The sequence below is a fragment of the Sturnira hondurensis genome, unplaced genomic scaffold, assembly GCF_014824575.4.
Source record: "Sturnira hondurensis isolate 20B ecotype Veracruz unplaced genomic scaffold, ASM1482457v3 Scaffold0021143, whole genome shotgun sequence".
Classification (NCBI taxonomy): domain Eukaryota; kingdom Metazoa; phylum Chordata; class Mammalia; order Chiroptera; family Phyllostomidae; genus Sturnira; species Sturnira hondurensis.
In genome coordinates, this window is record NW_028093774.1 from 4,854,161 (window position 1) to 4,878,819 (window position 24,659).

The 24,659-nt window shown below is 52.6% G+C and overlaps 1 protein-coding gene across 3 annotated transcripts in view; it reads left to right on the forward strand.

Annotated features, from left to right (window-relative positions):
* Positions 1–18,225, forward strand: part of ATG2B (autophagy related 2B) — a 72,532-nt gene extending 54,307 nt beyond the window's left edge. For 2 of the 3 annotated variants that reach the window (XM_037031208.1, XM_037031209.1), the window contains exons 37-42: positions 2,203–2,272; positions 2,630–2,712; positions 3,323–3,444; positions 3,692–3,846; positions 4,471–4,620; positions 8,219–9,451. In XM_037031208.1, coding sequence (XP_036887103.1) covers positions 2,203–2,272; positions 2,630–2,712; positions 3,323–3,444; positions 3,692–3,846; positions 4,471–4,620; positions 8,219–8,449 — 811 coding nt within the window. In that variant the 3' untranslated portion in view covers positions 8,450–9,451. Of the gene's footprint in view, positions 1–2,202; positions 2,273–2,629; positions 2,713–3,322; positions 3,445–3,691; positions 3,847–4,470; positions 4,621–8,218; positions 9,452–18,208 lie in introns of those variants that run through there. The other variant, XR_005064318.1, reaches the window with a different exon arrangement.
* Positions 18,226–24,659: the final 6,434 nt, after the last annotated feature.

Below are 24,659 nucleotides of genomic sequence, written 5' to 3' on the forward strand. Positions count from 1 at the left end.
AAAGGGCTTCTCGGTGCCGCCTCAAACATGCAGCTGTCCTGTTCCTCTTTTCCTCCACCCACCTCAACGTCGACCGTCCTCCCTTTTCCCTGCTGGAACTTCCTGTCCAGCTTTCTCTGTTCTCCCCCGTCACTGCCGGGTCTTTCCTGGCCCTTCCCTCCGAGCTGAATCGGCCCCTGGGAGCCAGGCCCCCGGGCTCCTGCCATCTGCCCTGACCACTCTTACACGTGGGGGTGTGTCTCTCCTTCACAGACCCCTTCATTTCCTCAGCCTCTTTCTTTCCCAGCCCTCGACGGTGGGCCGGAGCCTCGGCTCTGTTGGAAGGAGAAAGGGGGACAATGAAATGCACCTGGGTTGTGAGGGTCGCTTTGCCACATTCCCTGGTGCTCCTCTCCCATTGACCTTGGCAGCCCCCAAATTCTATCTTTCCCTCTAAGTCCTGAGTTAGACTTTGGGCCAAAGCGAGTGCTATAACTGTTTTTTAAAATTTATTGATGAGAAAGAGAGAAGAAGGGTGGGGGAAGAAAAAGAGAAACATTGCTTTGTTGTCCCACTTACTTATGCTTTCATTTGCTGTCTCTTGTGTGTGCCCTGACCTGGGATCAAATCCACAACCTTGGTGTGCAGGGTGAAGCTGTAATCCACTGAGCTACAAGGCCAGGGCTGCAGTATAACCATTTTTAGGTGCTTTTTATGTTTTGAGTATCTTGTATATTGATGGAAAACCCCAGACTGTGACCGTGGGAAAGGCCCTGGGCTGGACGACCGCTGCAGTCCCAGCCTTCTCACCGCAAAGGAAGGGCCTCTCTTGCTTCTGTCCCACATCGAGCGTTTTCTCCTAAAAACTACCAGAAAACTGTGTATTCAGTACCTATTTGCATAAAGTACCCATTTGATTGTTGTGGATACTGGATAGTGGGCATAAGAGACATTGAAGTGTAAAGAAAGCGCCCGCCCTGAACTTGTTGGTCCCTAACCATACATGTGCACGCCACAGTGTGTTCTGGGCACAGGGACCGAGACACAGAAAACCCCACCTCACTGAGCTTAAAGACAGTGAGAACGGGTGATGTGTCCTGTGATGTGTCCAGGAGGAGAGGAGAGGAAGAACAGAGGAGGCAGGTGGCAAGGGCCGTTGCTCCTAGAACAAGCGGAGGTGCGTGTGCAGAGGACCAGAGATGGGGCCCGGGGCCCAGGCTTCTTGTAGTGACTGGTGTGACTACAGCATTTCATGGGACCGGGGGCTCGGCTGTCCCCAGGGGGGATGGTTTAGGATACAGTCACCAACATTAATTCTGTAGCAAAAATGTGTTTCAGGTTCCAGTTCACACTTCAGCCTCGGAAGCCAGTGCCTCTGGGTGGTGTGTGCGTAGAGTTCCATTCTCAAAGAACTCCCAGTGCTTGTGTGTTGACATCCTGTTTACAAGCGCTGATCTCAGGGACTCTCACTGAGACCCGGCCGGGCTGGTCAGTGGGTTGGAGCGTTGTCCTGGCATACAGCAGAAGGTTGCAGGTTCGATCCCCGGTCAGGGCACGTGCCGGAGGCCACCAGTCAGTGTTTCTCACATCGTTGTTCCTTTCTCTCTCTGTCTCCCTCCTTTTCTCTTTCTCTCTCTAAAATCAATAAACATATCCTTGGGTGAGGATTAAAAAAATGCTCATTAGAACTCACCAATGTAAGTAATGTTTTAAAAATTTATTGACAAAGACATTCTGGCTCAGTAAGGGTAAGTGCCTTGCCCATGACTGCGTCCCCTGTGAAAACAGGGACCCATGTCCACTGACCCTGGCTCTTTCTGCTTTGCGGTGGAGCTGCAACGAGTGAGCATGTCACCTCTTCTCTTTTCTCTCTTTGGTAATAATTATATTATTTGGTTTAATCTTGAAGGTTGCTTTTATTAATTTGCTGTCTGTATGAATTGAGAATATCTACCAGAATAAAATTTTTCTAAGATGAGCTTTACTTAGTAGGCTAGGAAAAGGTTTCTATGAGAAATCTTAAATATAATAAATATGACTTATAAGATGATTCACGTTGGTTTAGTTGTTATGTTACCTTAAGAAAAAGTAAAGCATTCGAAAGGCATTCTCTTCTATTTATTTTTGGCTTTGTTTTATTCTCCAACTGAACAAATTAATTTAGATCTAATTAACTATTAGTAACTTCAATATCAATAACTCCCCTTCTTTCTTCATCTTCAGAGAATTCAGATTCACATCAGAAGTTCCGATCCGACTTGACTACCACGGCAAACATGTGTCAATGGACCAGGTTTGGACACTTTGTGTCAAGATGCTCCACACAATTGCCCTGTTGGTTTTTCTGATGGACTCAGTCCAAAAAATTGTTTTCTTCTGTCATAGTTTTATATATGAGATAAAGTGCAAGTTTTAAAATTTAATTCTGTTTTTACACTAAATTAAATACCATTTGCTCAAGAACCCCTGGGTAGTATTTGATATAAATTGGGTATAGCTATTATAAAATATGTATTGTTTTGCTGTAGATGTTTTAAACGTTTTAGCTTCATCAGCAAATATGACTTTGACTTTCCTAACTAATAACTGTTTTAAATGTCGAGTCTCTCAATTCGCAGATTACTGTGGCCTTTTTATTTGTGTTTTCAAGGGCACGTTGGCGGGCGTTTTGATAGGTCTGGCCCAGCTAAACTGCTCGGAGCTGAAGCTGAAGAGGCTCTTCTACCGGCACGGGTGAGTGGGGCCACCGCCCACAGCTGCAGGACGAAGCTACTGACGCGAGTTTGTAAACAGTGAGAATGGCGTTTTCTGAGCAGGCGTACGTGACTTAGTTTACAGCATCGTTTGCAGAGAGCTCATTTTTAGAGGGTCCCCACTGAGATTTATTTTGAGAGAGTAGAAGTAATCCTAGCAGAGTAGTCTTTTTCCAAAACAGCTATAGTTATGCTACTTTTTCTAATGTCCCAAAGTAGTAAATCAGCTTATTTAGTGAAAAGGCTGGAGGTTCACAGGGCTCTCACCGGCTCTCAGTAGCTGAGAGCTGTACGGCAACTTATAGACACCGAGTTAGTCCTGTGCTGGAGCCTCGGACGCTCAGGAAGTCAGCACGGTGGTAAAACACACTCACACATGCTGCCCGAGCCTTGCGGAAATTGTCACCATCACAGCTGCATCACGTGTGTGTGTACACTGACTTATGTGTATGCTTAGATGGAGCACCTATAATATTCTGTCCTTGCAAAATGTAAATTTTCTTTGGTCTTAAGTAAAACTATTCCCCAAACTTACCTAGAGCTGTAGATTTCTCTCTCCCACCTGTGTACTAATTAGTTGTGTGCTCTAGTTTGCTAGGTGTTGACAAATTATTCTCCTACGCAATCACCGAGTGGCTGACCGACATTAAGAAGAACCAGCTGCCGGGGATCCTGGGAGGTGTGGGGCCCATGCACTCACTGGTGCAATTAGGTGAGCTTTCCTTTTTAATCAAAGGGTAAGTTTTTTTTATCTAATCCGTGATATGTAACCCTTTTCCGGTCGTGGGTGCCTTTGAGAGTCTGTGTGAGGAGCATCGTTCTAGAAAAGCTACCTTTGTAGTCATACGCACGGAACTCGGCCTCCCCTGCCAGGGGTTAGAAAGCCCAGAGCCGGAATGCGAGCAGAGGGCCGAGCCCCAGCCCGGCTGCTGACCGCGGTGCGCCGCCTCTCGTTCCAGTGCAAGGCCTGAAGGACCTGGTCTGGCTGCCCATAGAGCAGTACCGGAAGGACGGCCGCATCGTCAGAGGGTTCCAGAGGGGCGCTGCCTCCTTCGGCACCTGCACAGCCATGGCCGCCCTGGAGCTCACCAACAGGATGGTTCAAACCATACAGGTATCGCTCCCTCCACTACCTGGGTCTGGGCAGAGGGGAGGAGCCATTGCAGAACGGTTCTGTCATTTTTCTTAATGACACTGAAAATATGCAGAATGTGGAGAGTAGATATTTTATTTGTAATGATTTAATATCATGCTTTTTTAATCGGTTACCCAGTGGTAAATAATTAGTAGAATTAGTGGAATACAGTGTCAGATTTGTTTACCTATTTCTGGTAAATTGTAACCACTCAGTTACCAGGGGTTTATCTCACATTTACATGAAAAGGTCATGGCTGAACGTAAAGGACCAAAGGGTGCTTGTGTGAAGGTTTGCCATGTTAAGTGTTAAGCTGCAACTGACCTGTGCGTTCCCGACCAACCTGGTAACGGGGAGACGACCCTCGGAGGGCACAGGAGGGACTGCAGGAGTCAGCTCGACTGACAGTGTCAGTTTTGAGTGTGTGCCCTGATGTTCCTACTGCGAAGGCAGCCTGTTCTCGTAAAGAATTCACACCCTGCTGAAGTGCCTGGGAGGGCGCGGGAGCCCCTCCGTTGCTCCCCATCCCCGCAGGAAGTGTGCTCACGGCCATCAGTCCAGGCTCTCTTCCGAGTCCTTTCTTACTTTCTGTAACACGACCAGGCGGCGGCAGAGACTGCTTATGACATGGTGTCTCCTGGCGCTCTTTCCATCGAGCCCAAGAAGCCCAGAAGGTTCCCGCATCACCGCCTAGCCCACCAGCCGGTAGACCTGCGGGAAGGAGTGGCCAAGGCCTACAGCGTCGTGAAAGAGGTAGGTGACACTCGCGGGGGACAGGCTGGAACTAGCGTCCACGCTTCTCTAAACAGCGTTCAGTGGTTGGGGTTCCTCCCGAAGAGCCCCTGGGAGTGGAGTTGGAAATGCCCCCCACAGCTGGGCAGGTGCGTGAGGGGGCTGCCGGGGCTGCCGGGGCTGGCGGGCTCACGTTTCACTGATGGGCTTTGTCTTGCAGAGAGTTTTAAAAACGGCCGCGCTGTTTAGTTTTCCTGCCCATTCCACTTCATCCTGCTCTCCGCTCTTTCACAGAAGCAAGCAGGGACTAGCACACACCCCAGGTTCTCACCGGCTGCATTCGGTGCCCATTTATACTTTGCTGTATTTACTCCTGTTTGTTTGAAACATACAAGTTTTCAGGTGACTTGCTCACCCCGACGCCGTTCCCCGCCTCCACTGTCCTGGAGAGGGTACGGATTCTTCCTACGTGTTTTCCTAGTTTCATTTTGCAAGTATCTCCTCATAAGCAAAACATCCTATCGTTTGTATTTAAAAGTTCACATAAATGGCATATTGTATGTATCACTCTGTAACTTACATCTTTCAAGATACGTCCATGTTGAGGTACGGACCTNAGAAGCAAGCAGGGACTAGCACACACCCCAGGTTCTCACCAGCTGCATTCGGTGCCCATTTATACTTTGCTGTATTTACTCCTGTTTGTTTGAAATATACAAGTTTTCAGGTGACTTGCTCACCCCGACGCCGTTCCCCGCCTCCACTGTCTTGGAGAGGGTACGGATTCTTCCTACGTGTTTTCCTAGTTTCATTTTGCAAGTATCTCCTCATAAGCAAAACATCCTATCGTTTGTATTTAAAAGTTCACATAAATGGCATATTGTATGTATCACTCTGTAACTTACATCTTTCAAGATACGTCCATGTTGAGGTACGGACCTCGAATGCCACCTCCGTCACAGCGTTTGTGCTGGACACAGCACAGTTTGTTTATTTTGCTACTGGTGGACACCGAGTTTCCCTTTTCCGCTGAAACATCGCTGTGGGAAGGCTCATGGAGAAGTCCCTCTGCTCATGAGGCAGAATTGATGGTCCGCAGTGACCTGCATGTTGACACTCACCAAACACGGCCACATCTTCGCTCAGCTGCACCGCTGAGCCCTGGTTCTTACAGCTGGTGTCAGGGACATTTCCTGTCTTAATCTTCTTCAACCTTCCTTTTAATGCGACATGGAGTTGGAGGTCCACTTACGGTTGGCGGCTTAGGGTTTCAGGGAAGGTGTTTTCCCCACCACACGCTGGCGGTGGCAGTGCCTCAGGCAGCCGTCTGGCCGACAGAAGTGGCTGCTGGCGTCCCAAACTGGGAGGAGACCGCTGAGGCAGGGCCCCCAAGGAAACTACTAGTGGCCAGACCATGGGTCTCTTTTCTGGAAAGGGATTCAGTCGGGAGAATAAAGGGACAGAATTACCCATCAAACCTGATCTTGCAGGTGGCAGGATCGGGCCATTATTGATGGGCGTTATTGGTAGATATGATAGGACGTATCGGGTGTGAAAGTGACCCCAGGGCTTGGGCAGAGGAGGGCAGCGGGCGGCAGGCTACCCTTGCTCTTGGCTGGTGGCACTTCTGTCTATAAGAGGCTTCACCTGCATTCACTTTACATCGGCATTTGTGTGCATACTTCCAGCCCGGGTGGTTTTCCTCACGCGGGGGCAGGGAAGCAGGCTCAGCAGGCATGGCGTCCCCAGTGTCCTATGGCCGGTCTGCAGTGGAGGGGGACAGGAACTGGGCACTGGGTCTCGTGTTTAGTTCTCTCTCTCGGAAGCTGCCAATGTGAAAAATGGAGGGAGGGAGGGAGGAGCTGGGCGCATGGGTGGAGGTGGTAGGGTGTGCCTGCTTAGACTGACTCGGAGTTCTGTTTCACAGAACTTGTTGACTAGAGGTTCCTAGTGGTGCTACCTGTCTCTGCTTCCACTGGGCGTGAACAGCTCAAAGGCCCGGGGGGAGCAGCCCATGTGTCTCAGACAGGCCCGTCCCCCAGGGCAGGGTTGGCAAACTAAGATTCGCAGGTTGGAGCTGACAGCCCGGGCCTGCTTCGTAAGGGCTTTCTAGCTAAGAAGGACTGTACCATTCCAGAGGATTGCAAAAACAAGCATGAACGACCCCAGACGTGCGGCCCCCAGGTATTTCCCGTGGGGCGCACTAGGGAGGAAGTTTGCCCCCCGCCGCTGTGCAGCGCTCTGCTCCGGGCAGCCAGGTGGTTCTTTACGTGAGGGTGGCGGTTGTCTAGGAGTCAGTCATGAAACTCAGTCCCCGCTAAGCCGTGCTGCGCTCTTTACATACGTTGCTTCGTGTAACTCACAGCCGCCAAGGTGTGTTCTTTCCCTGTCTGAAGGTCTCGTCTGAGGTCACACGGCCAAGTGACGGAGCTACGTGTGAATTCACTCCTGTTGTCTCCATGCTGGGTGGTGTTAATTATTTTAATGAAGTAGTACCTTCTCATTGTTTGTGGGTTGGAGAGAGCAGCTGAGAGAGGGGGAAGGACGGTAATGTGGACAAGCGTATAAATTGTATAAAAGCCTTTTCTCTGGGGGGCTCATGTTTCACTTATTGCTCATTGTCTGGTAGATAGTTTAAAGAATAGCACTTATTGTCTTTTTTTTTAGTTTTCCTGTACTTCATTTTGCTTCGACCCCCCACCCCCGATACTGTGCGTCTTTGCCTGCTGTGTCGGGAAGAAATGACCCTCTTGCTCGCTCGTCAGAGTGACGGCTGGAGTCTGGGCAGGGACATGGCTGCGTGACCTCCCCGGGGAGCCGGGTTTCCCGGCCTGTGCGCTTCACGGAGATGCTCGCCGTGGAGCAGAGCCTCTTGTCCCCTGGCGGGTTTCTGAGTTGGACGGGTGGTGGAGACCCCAAGGCCGTGTTCGCAGCTTCACCCCGTGGCCCGGCTGACACGCTGGTCTTCGCAGCCCCAGAGCGCAGCAGTCCAGAGTGCGCCGTGGTCCGGCAGGCAGAGGGCAGGCGGGAAACGCTGCTGGAGCCCCGTGTGTAGACGTTAAACACGCCCCTGCTTCATGTTCCCAGAATTTCCTCCGTTCAATGAAATTTCTGTTTAGCCCTTTGTCTTAACTGACTGGTCCACAGTTATCTTTCTGGTGCATAGCCGGTCATTGAAAACAAATAATATTCTGGAGCTTAGTAGAATCAGGTTTTCTTGTTACCCTTGCATCAGGGGAACTGTCACCATATTCCTGCAGTGACCATGTTTGTTCCAGAAGCTTCGTGTGCTGTTTGACCAACTGGAGGGATCAGTAGGCCAGCGAAGCTGCCCTTGGGCCCTTCCACGCTTCTGTGGCCTTCCCTCAGGGGAACTGGTTTAGCTGCGTCTTCTGTGCACACGCGTCCCAGCAAAACGGTCATAATAATTGCCTCTTACTCCCCTTATCGTTAGAATTTTGCCATGAAAATAATTATCCTGGGTTATCGCCGAAGCAGTTTTTTTGTTTCTTTTTGGTGTACTGACAAACGTGTTGAATCAATCCACTGAAGTGTGTGTTCTAGGATAACGTGGGGTTTCCCACCAGTGACGGACTCCCCTCTCTGCCACCCCCTCCAGGGCATCGCAGACACGGCTCACACCATTTACGAGACTGCGGCCCGCGAGCACGAGAGCAGAGGGGTCACAGGCGCCGTGGGCGAGGTCCTGCGCCAGATCCCGCCGGCGGTAGTGAAACCTCTGATCGTTGCCACGGAGGCAACGTCCAATGTGTTGGGAGGCATGAGGAACCAGATGAGACCAGATGTCCGGCAAGACGAGTCCCAGAAGTGGCGGCACGGGGAGGACTGACGCTTCAGACGCCACTCTCCCACTGATGACGGGTGGAGCTAAGGTGCAGAGCGTCCCATGTCCCATCGGCAGCTGTAGAGGGGACCCAGGTCACTTCATTGTGCTCATCTCAGGAACAAAAGCATTTCTTAGTTAAGTAATTTAACACCCCAAACGCGCAGCCAGAACTGCTGCCACTCCAGGGCTGGTTTGGGATTTGCCTGCAGAAGTATCTGGTGGCCGGTGTCAAAAGTCCTTAAAGCATTGCTGCCAAGGTAGAGGAGTGCTTGCCTTTGTCAAGGGGACCCGGGTTCCCCCAGCTGCAGGCACCGTGGTTCGCTCGGAAGTGGTTGTGCCCTGGGAACGTGCTGCGTAGGCTGCTCTGAGGAGGCGATTTTCCTCCGGGTTTGAGAAGGATCACAGCTTCGCAACTTTCGTGGAGAATGAGAGACAGAGCCAAGCAAATGGGATTTTCCGAGCGAACGCCAGTGAGGAGTGAATCACCGCGCCTGCTGGGTTTGGTGTTCGTGCCCTGGGAACACATCACGCCCACGTGCTTGGAGAGCCCCCGCGGGAGCCGGGAGCGGGCGTGTCCCCGAGTGTCCTGTCGGCTGCACTTTATCCTGTGTGTGTGTTTCTGGGTTCGTGCGAGTCCTGTGCTGTCTGTCTGCTTTTGTGATTTTACAAAGATGCACAAAGTACAGAAATAATCCGCCTGGAAGTTTTGGCAAAGGAGGGTAACGCAAGTGTCATAATTCTCATTTATCTGGAGTGTGAATGAAAATGTGCCCCTGTAATGAGCTGGGCCCACGCAGTTGTTTAAATGCTCGTTTTAGGCTGTTGCAGTGCTCGTTGGCAGTGTGTGAAAGTGGGAGTGGAAGTGTGTTTACGCTTTTAAATTAACCAAAAATCCTCCAAATCTGCCCTAGCCAGTCATTTCGAAGTACCATTTTTACCTGGTTAACAATGTACATTTTGATAACCTGTCAGGAATGAATAAAGTATTTTTATTTAAAGGTGAAACTGTTTTATGCTTCCATGGATGTTTTGCTTTATTAGAGCATATTCATAGACACAGTACTCTCATTTATCCCAAGATACTTGCGAACACTTTTTCCAAGTTGATCCTGGTGAACAGCAAGTCGGTCATTGCCTGGGGGTGGGGGTGGGGGAGCGCTCTCAGGAACTGGGTCTCCCAGGTGAGGTTAACCCCGGGGTGGGGGGGGGGCGGGACTCTGTGCGCGCCCGCTGCTGAATGGGGTGCAGCGAGAGCTCTCATTTTCTGCAGTGGGGGTCTCCTCACGGTCAGTTTAGACTTCAGGACCACATTTCAGTCCAGGGGTTTGGAAAATGACAATGCATCGCTTTCATTCTCTAAGTTTTATAAACAAGAAAGCAGTGTAAACCAAAAACCTGAACATGTAAAATCTATGAAAACTGTGCTTGATAACGTTTATTTTTATTTTGTTTCCTTTTTACTGCTGAGCAACTGGAGAGGGCAGTGCTCAGAGGTGGCCGTGTCTGAGTGTCCCCGGGCCCTTGCCGCCCTGCCCCCGTCCCGGGTGTGCAGGTGGGTCTGGGGAGGCACCTCCTGGGTGGGTGCTTCTGACAGCCTGGCCTTCACCTCGACAGGCTCCGCCCCCTCACAGTGGAGCACCCACTCATGTTGTCTGTGATGAGGAATCGCACTGGAAAACACGGGATCACACTTAGAAACAGAAAACCTCCTTAACTTTTAAATAGGTTCCCCATAGTCCTACTCCCTACGTGAGTTCAGTGAGCTGTAGGATAGGTAGAAATAATCTGGGTACCGTGAGCTGCAGATGGGCCCATCCTTTGACAAACCAGGCTCACATGTTTCCTCTAAACCCACCTTTGTGACAAGGTGCCACGTCTGCCCCGCCCCGCCCTCCTGTGCCAGCTGCTGACAGGTCCTGGGTGTGGGAGCGGAAGCCTGTGTCCCGGACCCAGCACCGAGGGCCTGCCCATCCCCAGCGTGGCCTGCCCATCCCCAGCGTGGCCGACGTGCTCTTTACTGGAGGGGCTTCTGTGTCCTGTGCCTGAGTGCTTCTGCATTGTTACTTAATTGTTTTATTCCTCAGAAGTGTGGGGTCAGACTGTTATGTTGTGATGACACCGTAAAAACAGTGCTAGGCCGGCTCCCTCCAGTGGTGGCCAGATCTGTGACTCGCCAAGTGATGGCATGGCCAAGACATTCAGTCTCTAAAGCTTGGTGTCCCTTTTCCACGAACAAAGGGGTGTCTGACAGCAAAGCCCAACAAAGATTTTCGGATGAAGAGGGTGTGCGTGTGCATGTGTGTGTAAATGGTGGTATGGACATGATGCCCGGTAGAGTGCCCCAGGCCTTTGACACTGCATACAGGTGGCATTGTCCCCTGAGAGCACTGCACACGTTATGCAGAGTAGCTGGGGTTCCTTCAGGTCTCAGACCACTTAGGGTGTCGCATGTCTGCGCAGCCAGAGGTGGACTTCTGGTGTGACACTTCTGAATGGAACAGGCCGCGTGTGTCTGCCTGCAGCTTCGCTGAGTCCCAGCAGGGGTCTCCCCAAGGACTGCAGGTAATCGAGTCTGACGCAGAGCTGGCAGCGGGGCTCAGAACCCCACGGTGTTACTGCGCCCCGGGGAGACCACCTCCGTCACAGAGGCAGCCAAGGCTGTGGCCATGTCTCTCCTAAGCAGGACGAGGGTGGATTCCCCAAGTCCCTCCTGTCTGTCCCCAGACTGCTATTATTTACATGTAGAATGCCCACTCAGCTTCTGCCCCTTAAGGTAGGTAGGGCACAGTGGTTCTTGTACACATCATTGCAGTGGACTTCCATTTTGTTAAAACTTGGTTCCAGTCGGGATTCCCATTGAAGCACATGTAACATCAACATTTTTACAAAATGAAAGTTGCTTTAAGGAAAGAAAATCATCTGGCTGGTGTGGCTCAGTGAATTAAGCACGGGCTTGTGAACCAAAGGGTCGTGGGTTCAATTCCCAGTCAGGGCACCTGCCTGGGTTGTAGGCCAGGTCCCCAGTAGGGGGTGCAGCAGAGGCAGCCACATATTGATTGTTTCTCTCCCTCTTCCTCCTTCCTTTCCCCTCTCTCTAAAAATAAATAAATAAAATCCTCAAAAAAAGAAGTCTTTCCAAGTTGCAGTGTGTCTATAATGGCAAACCACTAAAAACCAGTGTTTTATCCCTCCTGCTGTGTGTCAGTTTCAAATGCTATTGAAATATGACCTGGCTGGCGTGGCTGCTGTGGCTCCGTGGATTGAGCACCAGCCTGCAAACTGAGAGGTCGCTGGTTCGATTCCTGGTCAGGGCACAAGCCTGGGCTGCAGGCCAAGTCCCAGTTAGGGGCACGTGAGAGGCAACCAATTGATGTATCTCTCCTCTCGCACATCTATGTTTCTCTCCCTCTCTCCCTCCCCCTCTCTCTAAAAATAAATAAATGTAAAAAAATAAAATAGTTCCAGGTTTTAAGGGAACGGCTCTTTAACCGTCTCTGTGAATAAGGGTGTGCTGCCTTTGCTCAGTTCCGGACAGTCCGACAGCCTGCTCCTCGGGCTGCTCGTCCAGTGGTGGGCGCCTGCCCTGTGCCCTCGCCTCTGGGTCCCCGCACTGTGTGTGCCCCGTGTGCGGAGAGAGCGGGCAGTGTTGAAGTTAAGCTCTTTGAATCGACACTTGCTCCAAGTGGTTTCAGGGTTAATGGTGAGTTGTGGGCATTCGTTTCAATGTTGTATGTGTGCAAAGCTGGGCCCAAATGGAGTCATTTAACTTTGTGTCTGTTTTCGTACACCTGCGCTGGGTACGCTCCTCTGAATTACGGGGAGAGTGGCAGGGCTCGCGTGCCAGGCTGAGCCATCTTATTCCCTCTCTTCCTCTTGACTTACTTAAGGCATTGGATAGACTGTGAACTTGACATTTCTTGTAAGTAAAGCACTAAGCAAACACCAGGTGATGCTCTTGTATCTGCAAGGGCATCAACTTGGATGTACCAATTGCTATCAAATAGGATAAACCCCATATGCTTTTGTGAGTCTTACGTTATAAAGGAAGGTTATTTGTACCGTGTATAGATAATGAAGGTGGAAAAAAAAAGAGATCTCTTTGTTTCTATTGACAAAAAGCTTATTTCTGTCCACTGGAAGATAGTTGTTTCGTGGAAGAATCACTGAGTGCTCTGATGCCAGTGTGTTTTCATCCCCGTGTTTTCAGGCTCGTGCACTGTGACCCTGTCATAGATTTTATGTGCACAGTTGCCAGTCAGCCAGTGGGAACCGCAAGGGTCTACCTTTCATTGTGCTCTCTGCAAATCAGAGGTGGAAAATGCAGCCTAACGCGCCACCATGACAGGCGTCTCTTGGGATGGGAAATTCGAGAGAGCTTCCGTAGTGCCTAATTCGAAGTTTCAGCAGTCTTTAAGAACATAGGTGTTGGGTACTTTCACCTCTCGTAATGGCTGCCGGCCTCTTGTTCTCAAGCGTGTCGCGCCGCAGGAAGTGCCAGAGGTTTCAGGAGGCTGCAAACGTGCTGGGGTCCCACCCAGTGACCCCTCTGATGCCCTGGGTGGTGGAAATAGCAGCCCTCCTCTGTAAAACCTGCGTTCACTTCGCTGTCTCACATGTCACCTGTGTCTCTGAAGCGGCAACCTCCAGTTGCCAGTTGCATTTGTCTTACATTGTGGAACTTGCCAGTCACGTGGGGCTTTTCACTGCGGCTTTGCTGGGGCGCCACGTCCAGCCCTGACCTGAACCCATCCGGACCTGCAGTAGACGTCGCCTCCATCCCACCGCGAGTAGAGATCAGACACTGTGTGTGTTGCCCGCCGTTGCTGCGTCTCCTAATTAAGGTGATTCCGGATGTGACTACCTGCAGAATACCGATGCTGTACGCGTGTTTTTGTGGACATGTAACCCGTGACTGTTTAAAACATGAAGTTAAGAACCCTCTTGAAGAAAATTAAAATATTTACTCTCTGGAGTTTGCTTCAAACACTATTGTCTTTCGCCGAGAACCGTTCCGGGAGCCCCCCCACACGCAGTCCTTTTGCGGGGTGAGCGGCAGGGCTGGGTCGGACCCTGTTCCTGGGAAATGGCGTTCCTGCCGTCCCGGTACTGCCGACGGCGTGTGTCACGCCTGCCGGCCACCCACCCCCGGGGTGCGTGGGGTGTGCTGGGTTGGCGCCTGCTGCTCCCGCCCCCTTGGGTGCGAGTCAGGGTCCTTCCCGCGGTGCAGACTTGTGGCCAGTGCAACCTCTGGGTTTGATCATAGGGACCTAATGAACACGTGATAACTCTGTTTTGTTTGGAGGAATATTTCCACTTATAAAGGGGACATTGAAAAGAAATACTTGCTTTAAAAAAATCGAGTTTATTTGACCAGCCTCATCGTTCTCCACGATAGCACACACCCCTTAAAACAAGCCTCTGGGGCCTTCTCTCAGGGTATGAATTGTACTGGTTTCCCTGTTTATTGTCTGACGCCGTCTGTGAGGACAGGGTGCACGTTCCAGAGTTAAGGAATCGGGGGTTGGGGAGTGAATGAATGAATGAATGAATGGGTGGATCTTCACGGTCGTCCAGTCTGACGTGGTCCCTTTGCAATTGAGGAAATGAAGCCCAGGACGACGAATTGTTTGCCTACGGTCACATGATTAGTACTTGAAATGTCCTTTACGCAAGGCAGTTTCACATTTTCTTGGTTTTAACAATAATCGAAGATGTAATAATATATAAATACATAAAATGAGAATTAAACGTGTTGAGTATTTCCTACATAACTACTTTGCTCAGCACTCACAGGGCATTCACATCCGGTATCAGCCAAGGTCCTAGTAGGAAGCCATGGCCACACAGGGGACTGAGGGGGAGTAAGGAAGAAACTAGCATGGGTGGACAGCAGCAATGGGGGCCCTCACGTACGTGGGGGCTGACTCTGGGCCATGAAAGACTTGGTGCTCCTCGCTTTCAGATTGGGGCCTGTCCTGGGCCTGGGCCGCACAAACCAGCAGTGACTTGTCGCCTTTTCCGCTCTCCTTGGCCGCAGGAGCTCCTTGCTCCACCCCCTTCTCTAGCCCATCTGTGCTGAGGCTGAAGCAGCCTAAGCCTCCTGGAAGGCCCGAAGGGACGAGGGTGAGGGTGATTCACAGAACCTGTGGCTGAAGGAGAGGGCTGCCGCCTGCAGCTGTGGTCTCAGGTGCAGCCATGTGGTCAGAGGGGCTGCAGGAGCCCTAGTGCTCGGATCCCCATCCTTCTGCCTGGGCCCAGAACCTCCCACAGGTCCAGCCCACCTGTGTGCTGTCCCCACGGCTCGTGGGCAGAGAGCCATGGAGAGAGGACCTGGAGGGCAAATGGACACTGCCCGGCCCTCAAACTTTATCTCGTTTGTATTTGTCCCATTATCTTCATTCTGCAGGTGACAAACCGAGGCCTAGGGTAGGTGTGACCTGTGCAAAGCCACACAATGTACCAGTTCAGGAACACTAGTCAGTCACTAAGGACAGAAAACCCCCAAATCCTAGCAACATAACAAAAACACAGGTCCTTCTCCTTCACATCAAATCCAGTCCGTGCTCCTGAGTGTCTGGCAGTTTTCCACATGGTGATGGACGGCCCTGGGCTCTTTCCTTCTGCGGCTCCACCTCCCCGGAAACTAGGACCTGCCTCGGGAGAGAGGGCAGCTTAGTGCAGCTGGAGACTCGCTCCACATTCTGGCAGCCGCATGCAGTCACGTGATCACACCCAGCTTCAAGGGAACCTGGGTAATGCAGTCTGGCTCCATGCCCAGGAAGGAAGGAAATGGGGGTTGGAGAGTGATGCAGCTCATAGTTTAGAGTTTGAGTCCAGGAATGTCTGACTCCACATCCATGCTCATAGCACAGACTCTACTGGAATTATTCCCACTGCAAGATAATTTGCCACTCCCATAGTTGGACTGATTTTTTTAATATATATTTTTAAAGATTTTATTTATTTATCTTTAGAGAGGAAAGGAAGGAGAGAAACATCAATGTATGGTTGCCTCTCGTGAGTCCCCTGCTGGGAAATGGCCCGCAACCCAGGCATGTGCCCTGACTAGGAATTGAACCTCAATCCCTTGGTTTGCAGACCCTCGCTCAATCCACTGAGCTACACCAGCCAGGGCTTTGGACTGATTTTTTCCCCTGGCTTGTTTATGTTCCTGAAAGCAGTTTCACGTGGAGCAAATTAAACCCAGTAAACATTTGCTGGGTAATGAGGTGGGACAGGATAATGCAGTGGCTCTCAAAATTTGCCTACAGGAATAACTGGAGGATCTCTTAAAAATGTCAAAACCCAGGCCATGCCCAAGAGCAATTAAATCACAGTCCCTGGGGTGTATTTTTGAAGCTCCCCAGCTGACTCTAGTGTGCAGACCCATTTGGGAACCACTGGTATATTGGTGAAAAATATAGATTATAGATGCAGGCTGCCTGGGGCTGAAACCAGGCTCTACTACTTGTTAGCTGTGTGACCTTGGGGAAGTTTCTTAACCTCTCTGTGCTTGCTTCCTTTTCTATAAAAGAGATACAATAGGGTTGTTATGAGGATTATGTGAGTTAATATCTGCAGAGTGCTTAGATAAGTATCTGACACACAGTAGATACCACATAAGTGTTAGATAATGTTACTGTTTCCTGAAAGCCTACTGTGTGCAATGCCCTGGGCTAGGTGTGAAAGATATGTCCTTGCTCTTGGGGAGCTCAGAACCCAGTGGGAAGACATCGCAGCTAATTAGTCCAGCCCATTTGTTTCTTAGGAATGGAAATCATCTCATTTGCTTCTGAGAAACGGGGTGGCGTTTCACCAAGCCGAGGAAGCCAGTTGGAGCAGTTTTAGAACTGGAGTTCCTGGTCTGGGAGACACCACCTCTTCCACGAGCATCTGGACATGTCTTCCCTGGCGTTAGGCACCGATCCAGGCAGCCTCGGGACATAGGGGCGGCTGGCTGTCCTAGCCCGACGTTCAGGATTGCCTGCTTCCAGGGAAATTTGACGCGAAGGGTGCATCTTGGGGTAGCATTTGGAAATAAAAACCAAAGAGGGTGTTGGAGGCAGGTCTTTTGGGTTTGTGGATAGCCGAGAGACATGCACCCTAGCACATGTCCGCGGTGAGAATTTGTGCAGCTGTCAGGAGAGGCCTACGCGTTCTCTCAGTTTATTTCGATTCCTTCGAGGTGTAAAGAAGACACGGCCACGCACTACGCAGTCTGCCCGCACTTCCAGAGCCCGGATGCGGGCGTTTTGTCAGCCCAGGTGTGTGCTCGTTGTTTTGAGAGTGATGGGGAACTCAAGGGCATCACTCCAAAAAACGTTTTTTAACATTTAATAAAAGTTAACCCCCTCCACCGCATGCTATTTTAAAATCGGTATCAATGTTGTTGACCTGAAAGATAAAATGTGTTGTTTTACCAGCAAAAATGGGGTTTGTTCAGGAACAGCAGAGAATTGCAACTCAGGACGTATGAGCTATAGCAAAACCGTAGGCCAGTCTGGAGAGCAAAGTAGAGAAATGTTCTTTTGTACAGGAAAGGGGGCAGTTGGAGGGGCCATTAGGAACAGAGCCCAGTGGGAGGAAGCTGGGAGTTAGAGTGGGGTGGCTTTTCGTTGGCGGGGCGTGACGTTGTGACACTCTCGAACTGGCTGGACTGTTGGGGGTGGGAGTGCGGGAGAGAGCTTCCTTCCTCCTGCCGGGATGCTCTGTTGAGACACTTGTCCCCGGAGCAACCAGTGATGAGCAGGAGGGTGTGAGCTCTCCTGCGGGACCTCTTGACTCCAGTCTTAGTTTGCCCAAGGTCATAGCTCCACCGTCAGGAATCCTCCTTTTATTTATAATAAACATTTCTAAGGCCAAATAAGTCCCTTCCTCTCTTCTCCATTCCACTTTAAACTGAAGTTCTACTTGCTTCCCTCCCCCCCCACCCCCTTCAGGACCTACCATTTTCTTTAAAAGCATTCTTGCTCCTTCATACCAGATTTCACCGCGAAAGGCCTCTTTGTGGCCTCTATGGCCTGTTTGCCAAATTGGCATTTTCTCGGACTCTCGGCCCCCGACACTGACCTTGAGCCCGCTGCCTAGCTTGGCTTCACCTGTTTCTCAGTGCTTGGGTTACCTGCTGGGCAGATCGCTCCAGGGGAGACAATGATGTATCACACCCCTTTGGCCGTTGCCATTTGGTCTCTTGTGGAAGTCGGGCCAACATGCCCACCAGGAAGAAATCGTTGCCTTTTCACACGTTCTTTACGCTTTGGAACAAATCCCTTGTAACCCATGGAAAGGCTTGTTTTGAAAACTGGTGCAGAATCAGCTTGGAGAAAGAGCAATCCCTCTCTAGTGTCAGCAGGGGGCGCGCGCCCCCTACAAAACCCAGGCAGGGCAAATTCTGACCTCACACACCCGGGAAGGCTTTGGGGGAATCCTAACTATCCCAGCCCTTTAATAAGCCTTGTCTCTGGCAGCTTCCTCTTAGTCAAGGATAGTGCTTAAACAAAATAAAACTGTCATTTTATTTCGTGCTTAATTTCACCCGGTAGATGCTGGGCCAGGTGAAAGTCATTGCTGACGGAGTTTTCACAACAGGCTGATAAGGGAATCCTGGAGGCCTGAGATAGCAGACAGGTGCTTTATACTCAGATAAAGATCTTTTTGTGTGTTTTCCCCGAGCCGGTATCTGAAGGTGAGCCTGAAACAGAAGCCCATTCAGCTTCTCTGGTAGACACTGGTCCTACCACTGGGCGCTGGGATGAGGGTGAGGCCCCTGAGACCCTGGCGTCTGGCACAGCCTTGAAGGAGGGGCAGGCGCCGAGTCACATCTGTCCTCGAGATAAACAGTGATTCAATGCAATGTTTTTAAAGAGTGACGTGCACGTGGAAACACCCGCTCGGGGCAAACGCCATGTTGTAGGCAAAGACCGCTCCGACTTGCCTTCCTCCCATCTCAGTCGGCCCCTCCCGTTGCGTGTTGTGTTTACCTGTGGTGCCGGTATTTGTTCCCCATGAGTGAGCGAGTCTCACCTGTCCCCTCCTGGGCTCAGGTGTCCCCAGTCCCACCCACCCCGCCAGCACCCAGCCCACCACTGGCTACAGGGCGGAGAGGGAGAGGGGGAGCCACAGGTGCCGGCCTGAGGTGCCGTTGTGACACCCGGGGAATGGCGCCCAAAGCAACAGTGGCCAGTTGCTACAAACTGATGTCACTATCCGGACCCCAGGAGAAATTCTGCTGTGATGATATTGGCAAACATTTATTGTGCCAGCAACGTGTGCCGAGATGGTCGGAGTGAGGAGTGACTTTCTGTTTGGCTAATCAGTCATTCCCACCGTGGGGTGTCGTCCTCCCATTCTGCCGACACCTCCGAGTGTCCCACCCCCAGGCCGCCCTCCGCTCGTGCTGTCCTAGGGCCAGGGCTTCTCCCTGTCCCTTTAAGTTCAGTCCTTCAAGGGCTGAAGTCTCACTACCTCCAGGAAGTCTCCCCAGACCACCAGCCTTCCCCAGAGGCCATTGTGCATGAACTGGATCAGAGCGGCTAAAACATCGTCCTCAGCTGGGGACAGGGGGTGACTTTGTTCCCAAGGGACATTTGGTCGTGTCTGGAGCCACTCTGGTCATCATCACTGGGAGAGACTGGGCGCTCCTGGCGTCCAGTGGTGGAGACGAAGTTTGCTGCTGAACAGCCTGCGATGCCCAGGACTGCCGCCCCCAGACAGTAGCAAAGAGCTACCCGACCCCAAATGGCCATGGCGCCAAGACACCGTGCACCGAGCTCGTTGAGGTATTCCCGAGGGTGTGTGAAAACTCTCCCAGGAATCAGATTTGTATTTCACTGTCTGGCTCTCGTGTTTCTGCCCAAGGAGGGACAGACGTTTGCAGTTTCGAGTTCCTTGGAGTAAAGGGTGGGCAAAATAACGGGACCAGGGGTTTGAGGACACTCCTGTTGACCCAACAGAGCTATGAACTAAATGAGGCCCATCGGGGTCAGCAGCAGCTGTGGCCACAATGTCATCTGTGCTACTGAGAAGGGCTAGGTCGGGTGACGTCGCTCGGGCCGGTGGTCGCCCTGGGCTTCTTCTGATTCCTGGAGTCAGGCTGATGTATTCACACAAGCCAGGCAGTGTGACCACGTGCCCCGCTGGGGCCGGGCCGCTGACTCTGAGCAGATCTCCTGGCCTAGGGAAGACCAGTTTGCAGACAGGCGTGTCCCAAAGAGTAAGAATGGAGGAAGGAACTACTAACCTCCACGGGCTCACAGTCATTTTTGGGGGGGGGGAACTGATCAATCAGATAAGTCCTTTTTCTTCCCTGGAGAAGAGGAAGAGGTGGGCAAGAGACCCCGAGTTTAGGGAGCAATCCCTCCTTGTGGAAACCTGGTGGGTCAGTCAGGATGGGCTGTGCTCTGCCGCTGTAACAAACACCCCAACTCTTAAACAACAAAGGTTGGTTTCTTACTCGTGCGGCATGTTTAACGCAGGTCATTACCAGCTCTGCTTTTCTAGCCACTGGGGTTCAGGCTGATGGGGGTCCACACCTGAATGACACCACCATCATGACACAAGGCTTCAGGGTTTGCTGCAGCAGCAGAAATAAGGAACAACTATGTCCTTCAGTGTTCTAGAAGTGATACTCGAGTCCCCTCACATTCGAAGGAGTGAGAAGGCCGCTCTTAGACTCAAAGGTGTGAGGCAGTTCAGTCGTCCCATTTCCCAGAGGACAGGAGAACTGGAATTGTCACTAGCAGCAGCGATGTCCCTTGCAGCAGAGGGAGGAAGAATTTTCTGGCCCTCCCAGCACCCCCACCAGCACTGGACAAAGGCACTTCTGCCGGAAAGGCAATATGTTCTCAGGGAGCCCCTTCCAGGAGCCAGGGTACAAGCCTGGAAGACTAGACCGAGGAGAAGAGCTTAGCCCAGTCCAGACCTCACACTAACGGGGTCGCCCTGTGACGGGGCAAAGCATGCTGGGAACTCTTTGGAGGGGAGAAGACGTCTCATTTTACCCAGCACCCCAAGCCTGGCATGATAATACCGGGTGCATGTCGGACACACAAACAGTGGGTGAATCAGCTACTCTGATTCTCAGTTTGGGGAGGTCAGGGTTGGGGTGCTCCCCAGTCTGCCATCATCACACCTAGCCTGTCGGTGGTTCCTAACTCCACCTGAGGTCGGCTGTACACCTGCTGCACCTTCCTTCCCACCCCCCCACCACTGCCCCGCCCCGCCCGAAGCAGGGCCACTAGCTGACTGGCTACTGAGCGCACAGAGGCATGAGAGAACCCAGGCCGGGCCTGTGGAAGAACCGCCCAGCTACACCCAGCCCGAGTGGCCAACGCAGAACTCTGAGCCGAGGTCATGCTAAACCACTAAGTTTCGGGGTGGTGTGCCGTGCACGTGGGTGCCTGACACATTGTTCAAGCCACCATCCACATTCTGGGGGAGTGATCTCTCACATGCAGGCCTGAGCCTGGCACCCCCCGTTCCGAGTGTGCCTGGCTCTCGTGACCTACAGGGAACATTGACATCGTAGCCTTGGCGGAATCCTTCCAGCCCTTGATTTCGCTGTCTGGGAACTTCGGTCAGGCAACGGCTGCAGGTGGTCGGCACTCTCTTTGCCCTGTTTGACTTGAAGACCCAGCTTGGGGCCACCTCCTCTGCTATCCCCTTCCATCTTGACCCCCTCCCAGTGGACTCTGTCACCCATGACGGCACCTCGCACACTGAGACGTCACCTCTTCCTGTCTGCCTCCTTGCTTGCAGCAGGCTCGAGGGAGGATGTGCTGAAGATGCTTCTGGAACCCCTGTTCCAACATCCTGCCAAGACACCCTGCAGCTTTGCCGGGACATCCCCAGTGACCGGGACCCCCCTGTTTTCCAAGCTTTATCCTGGGACAACTGTCATATGGTATGGCGTTCTCTCATGGGACAGCTCTGCCTATCAGAAAGCTCTTCCTCAAGTTAAGCCGGGTGTGTTTCCTGGGACTTTTTTTCTCTCTGGTCCTACTGGGGTCGCACAAAGTACATTTGTTCCTGTCTCCCCACAAGTCTTGGTCAGATAAGCCCTCTCCGGCCCTGAGTGTGTCCCCGAGGGTGTGATACTGGTTTCTTCACCTTTCTTCTCAATCAGCTGAGAGCTGGACACACTATTCATCATGGCACCCCATGCCCTGCTGAGCTAGGTGGAATATCACCTCCCCCATTTTAGATGCTGTGCTCCTATTAATGTAGCCTGAGAGCCAGCAGGTGTTTGGGCATCCAGAGCACACAAGCGCCCTGTCAACTAACACCCTGAAGTGTATTCTCCATCACACTTGCTGAGCCCTGACCAACCCATGGGATACTTCTCTGTCCCCCAGAGCGCTTGGGAAGTAGGCGTGGCTTCCTGCTCATTGCCTTGAATCCACCCCCAGCCACAAGGAGTGCCTGCCACCTTCAAAGTGACACAAATGGTGGCATCCCTGGCACTCAGGCCCCTTCTCTGGCCTCACAGCCTAGTGAGCACCCCTGGGTTTGGACAGAGCCGTGGGTTTGACTAGGGGTCCAGCTCACTGGCTGACCATCTCTGCCTGTCAAGTCTCTGCCCATCCCTGGGCCTCATTTTCCATCTCTGTAGAATGCAGGGGTTCACCTGGGTGGTGTTTTCTTTTTAAAATTTTCTTATTGGATTTGCAGAGACCCCTGGTGCTCTTCCCTCAGTTTCCCCGAGTGGTAGCCTCTGGCATGAGTAGGGGACGGCAGCACCACCCGGAAATTGGTGGTGATGCAATTTTCAGGTTCCATACAGGTTGCACCAGGCCCACACGCATGTCTCTTGATGGCCTTTCAAGCCCCTTCTAGCTCAAACAAGGAGACTCCCCGCTATTTCTCACTTCGCCCGTGACTCACCCCTGGTGAACAAGAAGCTGCCTGTGTCCATTGCTCATCCGGGAGTCTCCCCACGGGGCCTCGGGGGGCTCAGTGCTACTTGTGCCTGGGGTGGGTGGGGGAGGCGTGTGGAGGAGGAGGCAGGCCGCTGTGAGCTCCCATGATGGGCTCCAAGCTGGGAGTGGATCAGAGAAGTTTCCCATCTCAGAGGGAAAAGGGGAGCCCACGTGGGTGCAGGAGCCTGGGTCGGGGAAGACTTTGCCCACCTCCCTCTGATCCAGGCGTCAGGTCTAGGAGGTGGGGCTCAGGCCTGGACCCAGGTGGGGCATCCTCCAGGTGAGCACATCCCCGGATCCATGGGAACATGAAGTAGCACTTTGTCGCCCATCACGGATCCTTTTAACCAGAGCAGGAACTTCTCCCCCTGCACACGGGTAACTGACCTTCCCCAGGGCAGGGCAACGGAGCCCTCACTGTGGGGGTGAGCCGACTCCTCTCTTGCCATGGGGCTGTGCACTGCGCTTCCATAAACAGTGCTGCGCTTTACACATCGGAGATCTGGCTCATCCAAGATCCAGCCGACAACCTGCTGTTGAACGACAGGCCTCCGAGCTGTGTTCCGATTTCTCGGCCAGTGCATGCTTCTAGAATTGGAACTTTTTGCAATGCCTCAAGAGGATTTTTATAAGGCAGGGTGTTGCATGCAGGGGCTGGGGAAGAGGACAGAGGGCGTATTCGGGTCAGTTCCCGCAGGGCAGAGCAGAGACAGCATCGCTGTCCCTTTCTGGTTCTCTTCTTGCCCCACCTTCCCGCCTGCTCTGGCCACTGCCACAGCGTCACTGCCCACTGGATTTCTTCCCCAGGGGCTCTGAGATAGCACTAGTGTTGGAGACAAGCAAGCCGGCTGACTCCGGTCACTGCCCGGGGGGGGGGGGGGGGCGGGGCTGTGGCCAAGGAATTGGTGCCTGTCCTGTTGGCAGGGGCACAACCACTCAGCACCAAATAACCGGTGCCCTGGGGGAGCCCCAGGGGGTCAACTCCAAGGGGACCAAGGCACTGTGTTCTCAGCACCTACAACAAAGTAAATATCAGCTGAATGAATGAAGGAATGAATGCAGACTCAGTGTTGCCAGAGCTTCCAGATGTTCAAGGGAAGCCTGAAATCTGAACTCTGGTGTGGAATTTAAATACTGATAACCAACTCAAAGACATTCCTTCAAACACCAGGAGGTCCAAGTTAAACATGTGCGCAGGCTGGATCCCGCTTGTTGACCTAAATCCAGGCCACCTGAACCACTCTGCTCTCCAGGAAACCAGTGGGGCTGGAGCACTGCCCAGAGAGCTGTCACTGAGGGCCTGGTGGCCTGGCCCCTGCCGGCCTCTCAGACCCCATCGGCAGGCTCCAGGGACGCCGGCCGCCTTTCTCTCTCTCCAGTGAATGGGGTCTTCCCTGCTGTCCCATGAGGACTGGCCCCTCCCACGCAGCAGTACAGGCTGCCCCCCGCCCCGCCCCCCACCATTCCCTAGACACTGGCCCCGCACCCTGCCAGCTCTCTGCTGCCCGGGGCCTCCTGGCGTCCGGCCTGCCTTCAGGACCCCGTGGAAACCCATCCTTCACCCTTCATCCCTTAACTGTCTCGTCTCCAGGGGCCTTCTCCTTCCCTCTGTCTGAACCACCGATGCCACGGCCACGCTGGGTCCTTGTCATCTCCTGGGATGGCTCCACCTTGGAGTGCCCCAAACAGATGTTCTTCCTCGAGGGCCACAACCTCCCCTCTCTCTCCTGTCACCACCTGGATGCTCCCACTGCACCTGTTGTTTGAACCCCATCAGGATCATCCTGCTTCCCTCGCCTCCTTACGGTCACTTCCTCCCCTCCGTCAGCTGTTCCCCATAGTCTCACCGGTACCTGCAACGCCCTCGAACGGCAGCCACTGGTCTGGGAAAGCCCTTCTGAGTCAGCCAGAGGCTGGACGCAATGCTCCTGTGTCCCCTGTGCAATGCTAAGGTAAGTGGGACGTCACCTCCCTCACTTTAGATGCTGTGCCCCTGTAAGTGCAGCCCAAGGGCCATCACTGTGAATCGAGCAATCCATGCACCAAGTTCATGCCTTCTAGCCTCAGCCGGGCTCCCAGAGCCTCCAGAGCACCCCCCCCCCAACATTCCCCTCCTACCTCAAACCCCGCGTACTTCACCCACCTACATCCTTCTCCCTCTGAAACCATGAACCCCCTGCCTCCGGGGCTAGTTCGTTTCTTCTACCGGGAACACCCCTTTCGGGGGTGCATGTCTCCTCCTCTGGGACACCTGCCAGGCACTTGGCCCTGGCACCCCTTCTCTGTGTCCTCAGAGC